Raw genomic sequence first — 14177 nt, 5'->3', positions numbered from 1 at the left:
GCATAAGTAGCAGTTGCTCTAAAAACAAACATTAAAGGATAGTTAGAAGCCAACTGTGGACTGGCAACTCTCTGGAAACTTATACCTAGGCAAAGGTCAAACTAGCCATCTCAGTTGCACCCCAACTACTCGTCTAGCAACTGTATTACAAAAGCTCCTATTCCAACTGCTGAATCTGTTGATAGTTTGCAGCATTGACTTCATTCATCTTGCGAGGTACCACTGTAGTCACATTGATTATATGGAAAGCACTCAAATAGGCATTATGTTTGTGGTAACAGATGTACATCAACTATACATGTGGGGCTCCTGTGCTGCATCAGGATAGTTGTGAGAGGAGGTGCTAGTGGTGTTCAGAACCACCCAAGAAAGGTTTGCACAGAATGAATGGCACAGCATTTCAGCCTATAATAGATTGACTGCTAAGAACTGCCTTCACCTCACTTCTTCACGTGCCTCATGCAGCTATTTTTACAGAGCACCACTGTTAGGCAGTGGGCCACTTTGGGTCGGGTCTTCAGCAATCTTGCAAGAAGTTGCAAATATCACTTGCTGTAGTTGGTGTATTTTATGTAGCAAACATGCTTTGCCTCGGGGCTGAAGTTTTGCAACAGGTGCAAGTCTGTTGAAATATGGAGTGCAGCTGTTGCAACAAGTAATCTCTCTCATTCCTGTGCTGTTTATTGACCTGGCCCAAGGCTTCAGCCACTTGGTGCTGGACTTTGCTTCTCGATAGCCAAAGGTCAAGAGTTATGTTCTTAATCTGGGCTGCTGCCTCAGCTTTGCTTCTACAGACCAGAGTGGGGATGGTAACAAAAGTGCTGGGGGAGGGGGAAGTTCCAATTTGGGGGACTAGTTGGGGAAAAGACATGGTTCTTAAAACTCCAGAGCTGGGACTGCACAGCAAAGCAAGCCATGATAAGTCCATAAGCAAAGTTCCAAAATCCACTCAGGAAACAACTTTATTAGGACCAGCTTTGCCAATGTAAATAGAATACCAATATTCCTGCATTGCGGGTGGTTGGACTAGATGACCCTTGGGGGTACCTTCCAATTCTATGATTCTATGATCCCCATGCTGTAAGCCCTGCAAAGATGCTTCTCAAAGGCACACACACGTGTCACTTTCATGTGAGAAGTTAGAATGAATTTCCTGCATGTCAGTTCTGCGTGGACCTCCCTGCCTGTGTCTGCTCCAATAAAAAAGCCAAGTGCAAAGCAGCCTCATAGCTTTCTACCAGCTTACAGCATATCATAAGCTACCACTTCTCCTACAAGGCCACGTAAACATAAGCATTCAGCTTTCTACCACCTTCAGATAGGCATGTACCATTCCATGAGTCCACGTGTTTGTTGAGTCCAGTCCCTGCTGGGGCCATTTGCATTCCTTGTCCGCTGCTTACCATTAGCCACTTTCAAAGAGCTGCTACGTTCATGAGTCGGCATGGACAACCGTCCTTGCACTGCCTCAAGCCACAGTTCCAAGAAAGTTCGCACAAGTTCCTGCAGCAGAGTGACGTAATGGTTGGAAACCACAGCGTTGCTCTCAAAGAGGTGGTTGCCCAGGGATGAGAAAAGACTGGGCTCCTCACTCACATCTGCCAAGATGGCCAGCTGCTGCACCAAGAACCCGCGGTGGCTGGAGTCTCCGAGGAACAAGGAAGGCAAGCCAACAACCTGCTTTGCTCGGCGGATCACCCTCTGTACGGACTCTGCTGGGAGGTACTTTCTTCCCTTGCTCTCCACGCACAGCAGGGCGCTGCCCGCAGGCACACCCTTACAAGGGCACAAGAGGGCAGCGCGGCATTCGGCGCAGGAGAGGAGGGGCAGCAGCTTCCCCAAAACAATGCAGGAAATGCAAGCGATAGCGTCTTCCTCCAACTCAGCCAGAAAGGCTGGGGCTATGCCCTGTGTCTCTCGTGGAGGCCCAGTGCCCCGAGGCAAGCACCAGATCTGCCCGCGAGCCAGAGGCAAGGAAGCCTGCAACTGGAGGCTAGTTCTTCTGCGTAAGGATATGTCAAGCAGGTTCGGTGGATCAAGGCCCAGACCAGAAAGAGCTCTGTTCAAGACAAGCCTGTACGCCCGCTGGAAGGTCCATGCGGGGCCAACACCTTTGTGCCCACGGGCTTGCTGTATGGCTCCCCTGCACCACTCCAGAGGGTCCAGGCTCCACCAACAGGACAGCAAAGAAGTGGTGGGCTCGTCTTCTGCCTGTAGATGGGTCTGCGCCAGCCACTGAAAGCTGCGCAGGTTCACCAGGAAGCCAATGAAGCCCCATCGATGCCTGCTCAGCCCTAGCAGCTCCCCGGTGGCAGTGCGGAGTTTGCGAAGCAGGTTCTCGTACTCGTTGCAGAGGTTGTTGAGGGCGCTGGCACTAGCGCAGGAGAGCGGTGCCTTGAAACCTTTCCCATAGATACTGCAGCTGCTGCACGCATCAAAAATGGCACTCAGCAGCCCAATAAAGTGGGCGGTGGCTTCGTGACCCTGAAATTGAGGCAGGCCGAGCCTCGCTGCAAAATGCAAGGCCTGAACCGTGCCCTCACTGAACAGCTGTGTGGCCCCATTTCCCCACACCCCCTGTTCCTGCGGGCTGATCGCTCCGGACTGGCATGCCGCCCGGAGCACCACTTCTTCCCGCAGAGCCCCGAGATGCAGGAAGTAATCCCAGCAGACCGCCTTGCCGCTCACCTGGAGGCTGCCGGCGGCTTGCAGCAAGCGGTGGATCAGCGTCAACAAATGGCTGGGATCGAAGTAGTATGCTATTTCCAGCGTAGGAGTAGCTGGATGGAAAAATGTGGACTTGACAAAGAGGCCGTCCACCACCACTCCCAGCCGCCTGGCTGTGTCAATATTGGGAGCTGTGGCATCAGACGTTACAGAGACCACCTGCACGCCAATGTCGTACAGTTTGAGGATACAGTGGCATAGGAGCTGGGCCTGTATGTCACCTCTAAGGGTGGCAAGGAGGAAGTAGCCAACAGGCACTATCCACCGGCCTTGGAATCCAACAGCCACAAGCAGGAGGGCTTCTCCGGCTGCTGAAACCTCATCCGCATCATATTTACCAGCACCAAAGTCCATCAAACCATGCAATCGCTCGGTGGAAGGGTCATAGTGGATTCTCCTTTCCAAAGGGATTGAGGCCATAAGGAGAGAGCACAACTTGAAGGTTTTCTCCCCTGCTTGAGATCTCTTTGCCAGAGCATTGAAGGCTTGTTGGCTGAATCCTGGCTCGTAATCCATGTTTGAGAGCCACCTATGAGGGAAGAAGCATGGGAAAGAAAGCTAATCAGCTCCATGTTTGGTTCAAACAAAAATCTTTCTTCTACTGCCAAACCTCAGAGCCTGAGGATAGTATGTTTCTTTGCCCTCGTGCTTAAGAAAAATCAAAGCATGATGTTACTTTCATAAGCTATTTTAGGCCATGCTTGTACTAGAGGGCCTGAGAATAGTTCCACGTGGGAAGGCAGAGCCTGCATCAGTTCTGCTTTCATACTCTGGTTCTATTTGCAGTATTTGAAATCAAGAAGAAGAAGAAATCTCCCATAAACCATCAGGTGAGCTCAAAAGCCTGTTTTCTTCCCAACGCACCAAATCATCCATGTGGTTTCCTTTAGGCTAACAGTGCATTTGGCACAGTTTGTGTGGGTCACTCTTAGGTTGCTTCCCAATGGGCTCCTAGTGCTATCTAATTGTTGCCTTTCTGTAAACTACAAGCGGAATCACAATTGACTTTCCATAGTACAGGGCACTTTGTGCTTCTCCAACGTGTACATCCCCACCACATTGTGTCTACCGCTCTCTATACCACTATTTTATGGATCCATTTTTAACACCTATATTTCAATTATCACTGAAATATGTTTCTGCCTCTTGAAATTAAAGAGGCACATCACTATAGCACCATACTTTGATTTTTTTTCCCCTTACAAGTGCCAGTTGTGTGGTTCTGTGATACACTGCCTTTGCTATGTCTGCTTTTCTTGATGTTTCCATAGTCCAAAGTTGTTTTCCCCATATCTGGGCTCTCACAGAATAGCAGAGTAAGTTTTCTAGTGACACATCTGATTTTAGTGTTTTAACCAATTTTTACCATTTTGTATTAAATCTCTTGTATACCACATTCTAGTTAAGTGGCACATGCATCTTATGATATTTTTTAGCTTATTTCTTTGGTGCCACTGAGTGTTTGGATGGATGGGAGAAGACCAACCAATTTAGATTATCTTTCTTAGGTTGCAATCCTATATGTACACATGTGGGACAGAGAGAGAGAGAGAGAGAGAGAGATCATTCTTTTTTGAGAGAGCAAGGCATATTTCTGAGAAAACCTTTAGAGGGTTGCACTGATGCTTATACCTCCAAAGTCTAGCTTTATCAACTAGCACAGCTGTTTCCTTTTCCTTGTGAATTGTCCATTCCTCTGCTTCCTCTTGCTAAGAAATCTGATCCTACTTTAACCTCCAATGGATGAAAAGCTTAACTTTAAGGCTCAGTGCTCTCTCTCTCTCTCTCTCTCTGTGTGTGTGTGTGTACACACTACATTCAAGTCTTTTTGTTCACCTTGGCTTTCCCCTGATCAGAGTTTTGGGCATCATTTACCTCTCTCAAATTGCTTCCATACAACAATGTGATGCCATGCCAGTGCAGAGATTGTACTGTCATGTTGTACTAGACAAGGGACAGCCCAAGTTGTGATGATAAAATGGGGGTTGGACATAGAACCAAGTACGCTACCTTAGGTTCCTTGGAGGAATTTGGGATATAAACATAGGGCACAATTCAACTAACCAGTCTCACTTGTGGAAGCCTGTGCAAGGACTTCCGTTAGTGCAATGGTTTCTCCCTATCCTCCCACTGCATGCCCCTGCATTCCTGATACCAGCTCTGAGGCAGTCAGGAGAACCCCCAGAAGAGCATGCTTGAGCTGACAGTGTGATCTGTTTAGGGCTACATTGAATTCCTCCCATAATAACCCATGTAAAGTGATCAATCAGCTGGCTAGTACATTACTCAAATCTTTCAAGGTTCAATTCCAGTAACATTGAAAGATTCACCATTTCCCCCCAGCATGCCTACAAGGTCAGAGGTTTCTTGACCAATTGCATTTGGTGAAGTAGCAGTGCAATCCTAGCCATGTCTACAGAAGTAAGTCCTATTGAATTCCATGGGGCTTACTCAGAATAAATGGTGTTAGGATGGCAGCCTAAGCTATTGTTTACAAAAGTCCATGCACCAATAGTCTTCATGGTGCCAGAGGCGTCCGTCTGTCCCTTGCAGGATGTCAAACTCAATTTTATCTCAGTCATCCAACCCTAAATCCTGGGTTACCAACAGTCATATTCTCATGGTTTGACAATTTCCTCCTTTTGCCCAATATTGCATTTTTAATCAAAGCTTTTATAGGGGATCTGCAAATATCTCCTCTGAGGAACCTGATTTTCAGATTTGGCCTCCTCTTCTTGGAACAAAGGAATTCACCCTACCTTCCTTGAGGGATTGTTACATTTGCCTGGAATTTGGTTTCCGGCAACTTGAGTGAAGGCATTTTTGATACAGGGCCTCTGAGGATGGAACTCCCTTCCCCTCCAGATAACATCTACAGCAGCTCTTAGGAGTTTTCCCAGCTAGTGAAAAGCTTTTCTTTTCATCTGGACCTTTGACTGATTTCTCTCTCTCTCTCCTCTGCACCTTAAACTTTATATTTGTCCTTGTGGATTGTTTGAGGTGGAATTGACTTGTGTAGCATGAGAACAGAGGAAGCTGCCTTATACCAAGTCAGACCACTGCTTCATCTAGCTCCGCACTGTCTGCTCTGGCTGGCAGAAACCCTTCAGGATTTGGGGCAGGAGCCTTTTCCCAGCTCAGGGACTGAACCAGGGACCTTCTGCTTGCAAGTCAGTTCCTCTGCCATTGTGGTCCTTCAGAAGATGGCCCAAGAGTTGTAATCCATGTCTGAGCAGTCAGTGGCAAATCTTACAAAGAAAGCTTGCTGACAAGTTCAGGAGGTCCTCTAGGTCTGTACGTGAGGTGTCCTGACATAATGAAGTAATGTGTTTTCAGGCATTTCCCTCTCATCTTAAAAGTGTCACACTGGAAAAAGTAGTTTCTTCAGCAAGCTAGAATGAATATATAATGCATATGTCTGTACACTGTTGCTTTGCAACGTTTGCCCCTAGTTAACACAAATAAAATACAAATAAGAATGACATACGTGCGAAGGGTGGTGGCCTCTGGGAGCTGGAATGTCTTCTTCACAAATTCATAGGCCTTGGCCGAGAACAAATGTAGCGAGACGGCAAAGTTGCGGGTGGCAGCTGGGTAGTTCTCGCACAGGGCTCCCTCACACTGCAAAGTGAGCTGCAGGTCTGCTGAAGTAAAGAGGGTTCCTCAAGCAAGGGATGGACAGTGAGGTGAAGCTAATTTGGGGTGATGCTGCAGAGGAAGAGTCTTTAACATTGGCCTCAGCAGTGACTCTGCTGCGTTCAGACTGGGGGCTGGGATAAGATTCAACATCCTCTCTTTTTATGGGGAAGGAAACTGGGTCCAAAACCCAGAAGGATTGGGTGGCCAAGAGAGGCACGTTTTTAAGGGTTTGGGGAAGTGGGAGACATTTGTAGCAATTGCATACAGAGTACAACTGGCCAGTCGGAAATGCTGAGGGTAGGAGGGCTGAAAACAATGCCAATATATTCCACATCTGGCAACCAATGCGCTCCTTTGGTTTCAGAAAGTACATGGATAGAGGAGTCTAATTAGCCCAGGACACAATTTTTCATGGCCTTCTAGCAGCTATGGTGGCTCATTTACCAGAAGTAATGTATTTAGTGTTAACTCTGGGAGTGTCTACTCGATACTGAGCAAACTAAGCCTCCTACAGCAAAATATACATCAGGAGGCATAGTTTGGTTAGAATCAAGTATACACTTCTAGAGTTAACACTAAATACATTACTTCTGGTACGTAAGCCGCTAGAGGGCTGTGAAAATTACCCCACTCATCTTAACCAACCCTTGAAGCTGGTTTCTATCCAGTTTGTATCATGGCTCCTTCCTTGGAACCTTGAATGATTCTGAAACTCCACTGGTCTTATTGTAAAGGCCCTCTGGCATGAAGAAGAGCCCTTTTGGCAAGGCTTACGGTGCTCCACTCTCTGGCTTACCGCTGAACTGGGAGCGCAGCATGTGTTCCATGTCCTTCTGGAGGAGATGCTGCTCCCGCAGACTCTCCAGCACACTCCACAGCTCCTGCTGATAATAGGAGAGGCGGCGCTGGGCTGCGTCCTGCTCCCGTTCAGTCCCCTGCATTGGTCCAGTGGGGATCAGAGATTTTGTTCTACTGCCCATAGCTTCACTCAGACTATACTGATGCTCCGCTTGGATGAGTTCCACCTACAGGAAGACAAAGGACACCCATTGCTCCATCTCTTTAATTCCTTCACCATAACTTTCATGTCCTCCCGGCACCGGATATTTGTCCATGCAGATTTTCCACAAAGGGCTGGATTTGCTTATTCATGAAAACTAAACTGACTTCACCCTTCTCCTTCGCCTTGATTTTCCTTTTAGCCTCTCACCACAGCCAGAGTAAACCCTTCCCAGAATACCTTCTCCCATCAGATTCACAATAGTTAGTGGATGTGGCCACACTCCTTCTTTAAAGCTAACTGATGGAAGTCAGGTTCTGCAATTTGCTCCAGGAGCAAAGAATGTAAAGTTCTACCTTTGTACAGTAGGCTGATTTCTACTCACACTTACACACCTCTGTCCTCCATCCAGGCCCACAAGAAGCATTATTTGAGGTCAAGGATACATTCTAGCCAGGCACAAACACTCAAGGAGGATGCAATCTAAGAACAATTAGAGATGTGGCCTTGGAAGAGTGGGTGCGGCCTGGGGAGTATCCTGAGGGCCAGAGAGGGACCTGGAGGGCCACATTTCACCCATGGGCCTGAGGTTCCCCATCTCTGCTATAGGCTTTGTCCAAGTCCCTATGGTAATATAAGCTACATGCTACAGCATTTAGTGACACGCAGTTTTGTAATTTTAGATTCTGGACTTAATGGTCTCCTGGTGGGGTGGAGGGGCTCTTCATATGGTAATGTGCATTACTTTTTTCAGAATTTGGTAAGCCAGCTCTGCTGTGTTTAGTGTTCTCTTGCTCATTCTTCTGTGTGGGGCCCTTGACCTCTGCCCCAAAGTCCTCTCCAACAGCTGCATGCTGGCATTGGAGAAGGCACCAGCTACCCCTCGCTGGTATACGTACTGCTTTGGATTGTGCTGGAGATGAATCAGCTGGTGGAGTAGCTTCGCTCATACTAGCCACTGGCCAACTGATGCCCATGGTTTTGACAGACTTTGATGGATGTTTCCCTTTTGTTGGTTCCTGCATTGAGAAAGTTCAAATGAATTAGACATGGCAATTCAACCAAAAAAAAAAAAGGCCTGGTTGAAACAGACTGGATAAGCTAATGCTACAGTAGAAGGCAAAAATAAAAAATAATCCCCAACAATATTGCCATGGTATTACTGGAATTAATTAAGCATACTTCAAACATTAGAGGCTGGATCCAGGTTATGCTTTAGTCCCACACTATTAATGAGGCAACTTACTCATGACTATCTTAAGTTTCATCAATTTAACTGGGTGAAAAGTAAACCGCTCGGTTGCAATCCTAGATACACTTATCTCAAAGTCCCACTGAAGTCATTGGGATTTACTTATGCGTAGACATGTGCAGATATATATAGGATTGTGGCGTTATGTTTGATCCAACCTACTCTCTACGTTATTTACTCATTGTCAGGTAAACCCAATTTATTTCAAATGAGGAAAAAGGCATTTCTGGGACCAGAATACAGATGAGGGCTTACGTATTGGAATCGCCATCCACTACAAAACTAATTCACTGCACAATAAAGGTAACATTGTCAGAGACAGTTGTTCTCTTAGCCTCCTCCATGATGTGCTGGTTTTCCAGAGAAGTGTCTGACTTCAAACACAGAATTCCTTGCCTGTGCTCTGAAATAGTATAGTCCGAAGGTTAAGACACATCCCTTTTCTACCCACACTGATTGACAGCAACATGATTCCAGACAAGAGTCTTTAGCCAGCACTACCTCAAGATGCCAGACATTGCACCTGGGACCTTCTACATGCAATGCAAATATTATGCCCTTGCATCACCTCCCTTACCCATTATTATCAGTGGGATATGGAAGGAAAACTGGCCTTGGAAGTAAAGCTTCTCAGCCTTTTCAGACAGAGGCCTAATCTCAAGCATGCCAGCTCTTCAGGTACTGTCAGGGAACCTCAGTACAGGGAGCCTCCCCCCCCCTGCTCCTGACCAGCACCTCGCCCAGCGAGAGCAGCAGCAGTGGGTCAGGTGGGAGGAATGAGGAAGCTAGTGGGATGGAGGAGCCAAGGCTCAGCGATGTTGGAGAGCCCCTGCACCATCCCGGCCACCAGGTGGGAGAGGCAAGTCAGCCCCTTCCGGCGCCCGAATTAAGGTGCACACCCAAATGTAAGGTCGGGAGGTGGGGTTTTGGAGTGCCCAAGCTCTTATGCTGGGCATGGAACAGGAAACGTCCACTCCCGGATTCTGCGAGTGACTAAGAGGTCATGTTTTATGCTATCTCTGCATTGTAAATACTATGCACAATAAAACTGTTAAAGACAGTTTACTCAAGAGTAGCCGCAACAGCACCATTCAGGTGCAGATTATTGTGAACTATCAGTCATATATATCAAACTTCCTAAAACATTCCCAATGCGATTGGGCTACAGGGAGCACACTAGAAAGGACTATAAAAATCTATGCACAATGACAGCTACAGAAAATACACCAAAGACAAAAGAAAAAGAAGAAAATTGCACAGATAAATGTGGTTCCTAAGGCATTTTGAGAACCAAGGGGGAAAATGCTTCTTAATAAAAACTGCTTGGAACATTCCGCCACCCCACTGCAACACACCTAAGCATATTCTCCCCCCCCCCCTTTGACGTAGCGGGAACCATATCCATCTCTGCAGCTGTCCCCTTTTTTGTTTTAGGACTATGGAAATCCTCTACGGAGCCCACAAGCCAGTGGCAGAACAGGAAAAGTGCTGGGAGACCTTGACCTTGATCAAAAGCTGCAATGCTAAATGCACTTACACAAAGAGGGGTACATCCAATAGGATACAATGACGCTCAACCTCTGACTAAATATGGATAGGACTGTGTTGGAAATGTTTGATAACAAAGTGTATAAGAAAGAAGGGAAACTCTGCAACGTGTCTTCCTCTGGGAGAGTTATCAGCTGAAATGTGGGATATTGTCTGGGCACCCCTTCCATTGCCAACAAATGGTCTGTCCTAGCAGGTATCTGGATAAAGAAGTTCTTTTGTGGCTCCTTCTTCACTATATGACCCTTTGTCTGAGCAGCTGGATCAGACTCATAAAATGTGTTGGCACTTTTTCAGCTTTCCAGTTCCTGCTATTACTGAGCAAAAAGCTGATGAACCACAGTTCTTCTCTTCCATTCCCTTTATACACACAACCGAGGCCCACTACCAATTCCCAAACACTCATCCTCCCTTGCTGCATTTTCCTCCCTTCAACCTAAGTTTGCAAGTTGAAGCAAATCCTCTCCCTATTCCGAATCCCGCTGCTTTTTGGCAATGTGTCTTTTTCCTGCCCATATTCCCATTTTCAATTCACACTCTTGCACCTGTGTGCAGTGGATTACATACTAGGAAATGTGTCTATCTACTCAACTGTCTTCAAAAATAAACACAAGTCACCGGCAGCTTATTTTTCTTCATTTAACAGATGGTCTTAAAAGCCATTGCTTCCTGAGTGGCAGGGCTGAGGAACCTTTTTGGGCCCAATAGCTGCACTGCCTCATGGAGAACCTTACAAGGGCCACATTGAAGGCATGGATAAGGCCAGAGGCAAAATTGGGTGGGGAACCAAATGGGACTCTTATCTTTGCACACCGTAGGCTACATCCTAGTCATGCAAAAGTCATAACAATCTGTACTCCCTGACACCCCCCCAAAAAAATGCCTTTCCATTCACACAAGCAAAAGGCATCATCACAGACATCTTCCAGCCAGGCAACAGTTCTCAAGTAGGGCACAGAACAGGGACAATGAAGGGTGTGGCCTAGTGAGAGTCATGAGGGCCTGATAGAAAGGGCTAGAGAGCCACATTCACCCCACAAACCTGAGGTTTCCTAACACTGCTGAATGGGAAGGGGAAAGTCCCAAGGAAAAGTGAGGCTGTATCAAATCTTATACATATGCAGAGAAGACCCACTGAAATTAACAGACATGACTAACTTGGGTTCATTAATTTTAATGGGCTTACACCAAGCAGAATTTAGTTGGAGTCAACCCTTAGAGGTTGCGGGTTTTAGACTGGACCAGAACCTGAGGTAGCACATATTTTAGGGACAAAGAATATCTAGTAGGAGGGCCCTTGAGGTTAGTAAATGAGAATCAAGCTGCAGCTCAGAAATCCCTCAGCATGGCCCAAATTGCTGAGCAAGCCAGACAATTAAAAAGTCCAGCTAAGCTGCCAAGGTGAGCTGCACTACAGCTTTCCTGACCAGGGAAGAGTCACTAGCAGGAAGCCTTTCCTGTCCTGTACAAGGAAGACAAACATCCCCAATGCCAGCAATTCTTAAATTCCTGCTGCCTTCACAGAAAACCAGGGGATGGGATCGGAAGCATCCACCTCTGCAGCTCTGTATTGTCAGAGACTAGGAATGCTGACAGAAATTATGAGGCATTTGAGGGACCTGCGTAAGATTTAGGGACGAGAACCAGCCTTGCCGTTCCTGTACCACAACTCTTTCCCCTCTAGGACAGCATGACTCTCACACTAAGGAGGACAAGAGACAAGCCCCTGGGAAGTTAGTTTGCTTCTGTGAGTTGTGCAATGTCATTTCCCCACCCCTTTGGCTATACAAAAATTGAAATGACTTTCCATTCAAATGAATTTATTTCAACTTTTGGAAAGAGGCAAGGAGGGTGCACTCTCCCCAGGTGCTCGTTTTTTGGACTGAGGTAGCAAATCCAGTTATTACACCAGGGCCTTCTCACAGGATGTTGCGGTTACCTCACTAATCCAAACCAGATGTTGAGGATCCCAGAGACCATTGCTTTCTTCATGCAGTAACCCAGGCCTCTCCCAGATGTGAGCAAGATATCAAGGCTGAGAGAAACCCCCTCAGAAAGTCCAAACAGTACCAAATAAGACTACCCCATTTAGAAAGCATTTTGCATCTGCCTAGTTCTTTAAGAGGCCTGTGGTTGTTCTACAAAGGCCCCAAACTAAACTCAGTTCTCCTTCTGTGAGGAGGATTACAAAACAGGCCGCTTTGAAGCCTGAAGCCATGTACAGCCAGGTAGGTTGCATCTGGATAAAATCACTTCTTTGGGGATGCTTCCCACCCCCACCCCCGGCCATCTTCTTCATTTCCTTCTACCTTCTATGACCCAAGATGAAAGCTTTCAATTGCCATAGGTAGCGCAAGGATCTTCTGCCTCAATCCACAAAGGAGATCTACCTAGCCCCGCATCTTGCTTCAAACAGTAACAAGCCACATGCTGCTAGGGACTTGCTTCAAATCTTAATGTAACCCAGGATACCCTGCCCTCTTGGACATTTTGTTCCTGCCGTAGCATGACATTTAACAACAGCTGTACATACTGAAACTTTTCATGGACAGTGCTTGCATTATTCAGGGACTGAAGACAAGGATGCAGGGCACCCTCCTGAAAGGAACACTTGGCAGTTAAGAGCAGTGTGCCCTATGTTGCAGCTTCAGAGGCACACAGATCACCCATTCTGAAAGAAAACAACAGGAAACACAGGACAGAAAGCCCCAGGGAGCCACGTTTTGGCCAGCCTATGCACTGATAAATACAACCAGCAATAAAGGGGGGGGGGGAGTCCCACATTGCAGCCAAATCTGATGTTCCCTCTTGTGGCAAACCCAAAAGGTTATTCTGTGCAGAGATTCTTTTAGATTGGATCAGCAATACTTCCAAAAAACAACCATCACCTCCCTACACCATGTAAGTGTGGAAAAAAGATTAGATATGAGGCAAACACAAAGAATTATGAAGTGGATATAAAGAGTGAGGGACACAGTCTTTTTTTCCCTTTTAAACGTCATAGCAAGGACAGAAAACATGATTTTCCGATGTTGTTGTGAATCCAACATCCCTACCTCTGACTTACAAGCTACAGACAAATTGAGACCTTTCTGCTCTAAATAAGTGAGAGACAGGAACAAAACCTCAGTTCAACTCTCTTCCATCTTTATTCATTGAGCTATACCAATCCCAGATCCTACAAAGATGTGCATCCAGGATAGACTCATCTGCAAGGTGAGAGTCTAGATGCTAACTTGTCTCAACATGCAGTCACATGGACACATCCCAGCTAACAACCAAACGTTTAAGGTGGTAGTTGACTAAGCTTTACTCAGAGTAGACCCACTGAAATGAATAAACATGACTAGTTAGGGTCATTAAGTTCAATGGGTCTACTCTGAGTAAAACTTGGTTGAATGCTACCATTGAACGAGGTAGCAATCTTATCCTGTAAATACTCTAGGAAGAAGAGGGGAGATTACCTGGCTACTGTACCAGGAGACCAGCCATTATATCTGAGGAAAACACACAACCCAGAAAACATTGAAATGATGTAAAAACAGCAGACCACCCTCCCCACACTTCCTGCTACTAAGAAACTCTGCCAAAGCCCACCAATCAGGGTCTATAGGTGGTGGTGCCCACAAATGGAGGGAGCCAATGAACACACACACACACACACACACACACAGAGAGAGAGAGAGAGAGAGAGAGAGAACAGATGCCCCTTCATCACAACATGTGAAACCAGCAGTGACTCCGCTGCTGGAAGCCCCAAAACATCCCTATAAGCAGGGGTTCAAGACTCCTTTTGCTGCTCTCAAACACAATTTTGTAGCCAAAACACACAAAGGAAAGGAAGAAGATCTCACCCAACACAGCACTCATGTTGTTCCCATAGCACATAAAGAGCTAAAGACCCAAGTGGTGCAGGAAAGAGGCAAGTTGAGGGGCAGTTCAAAGGTCCAGGCAAGAAGTATTCCAGCCTGGTACCGAGGCCTTTGAACTGAAGCTACTGGAACCACACCC

At 46.6% G+C, this 14177-nt stretch overlaps 1 protein-coding gene across 2 annotated transcripts in view; it reads right to left on the bottom strand.

Moving 5' to 3' along the window:
- Positions 1–891: 891 nt before the first annotated feature.
- THAP9 (THAP domain containing 9) overlaps positions 892–14177 on the bottom strand; it is an 18199-nt gene continuing 4913 nt past the window's right edge. Inside the window, exons 3-6 of one of the 2 annotated variants that reach the window (XM_035114947.3) lie at positions 8266–8385; positions 7163–7391; positions 6215–6368; positions 892–3256 (exon numbers count right to left, since the gene is read on the bottom strand). In XM_035114947.3, the coding sequence (XP_034970838.2) occupies positions 1315–3256; positions 6215–6368; positions 7163–7391; positions 8266–8385 (2445 nt within the window). In that variant the 3' untranslated portion in view covers positions 892–1314. Of the gene's footprint in view, positions 3257–6214; positions 6372–7162; positions 7392–8265; positions 8386–14177 lie in introns of both variants that reach the window. The other variant, XM_035114941.3, reaches the window with a different exon arrangement.

This window comes from Zootoca vivipara, chromosome 1 (genome assembly GCF_965207765.1).
Source record: "Zootoca vivipara chromosome 1, rZooViv2.hap1.1, whole genome shotgun sequence".
NCBI classification, from domain to species: domain Eukaryota; kingdom Metazoa; phylum Chordata; class Lepidosauria; order Squamata; family Lacertidae; genus Zootoca; species Zootoca vivipara.
This window is presented reverse-complemented; position numbering and strand designations above follow the sequence as displayed.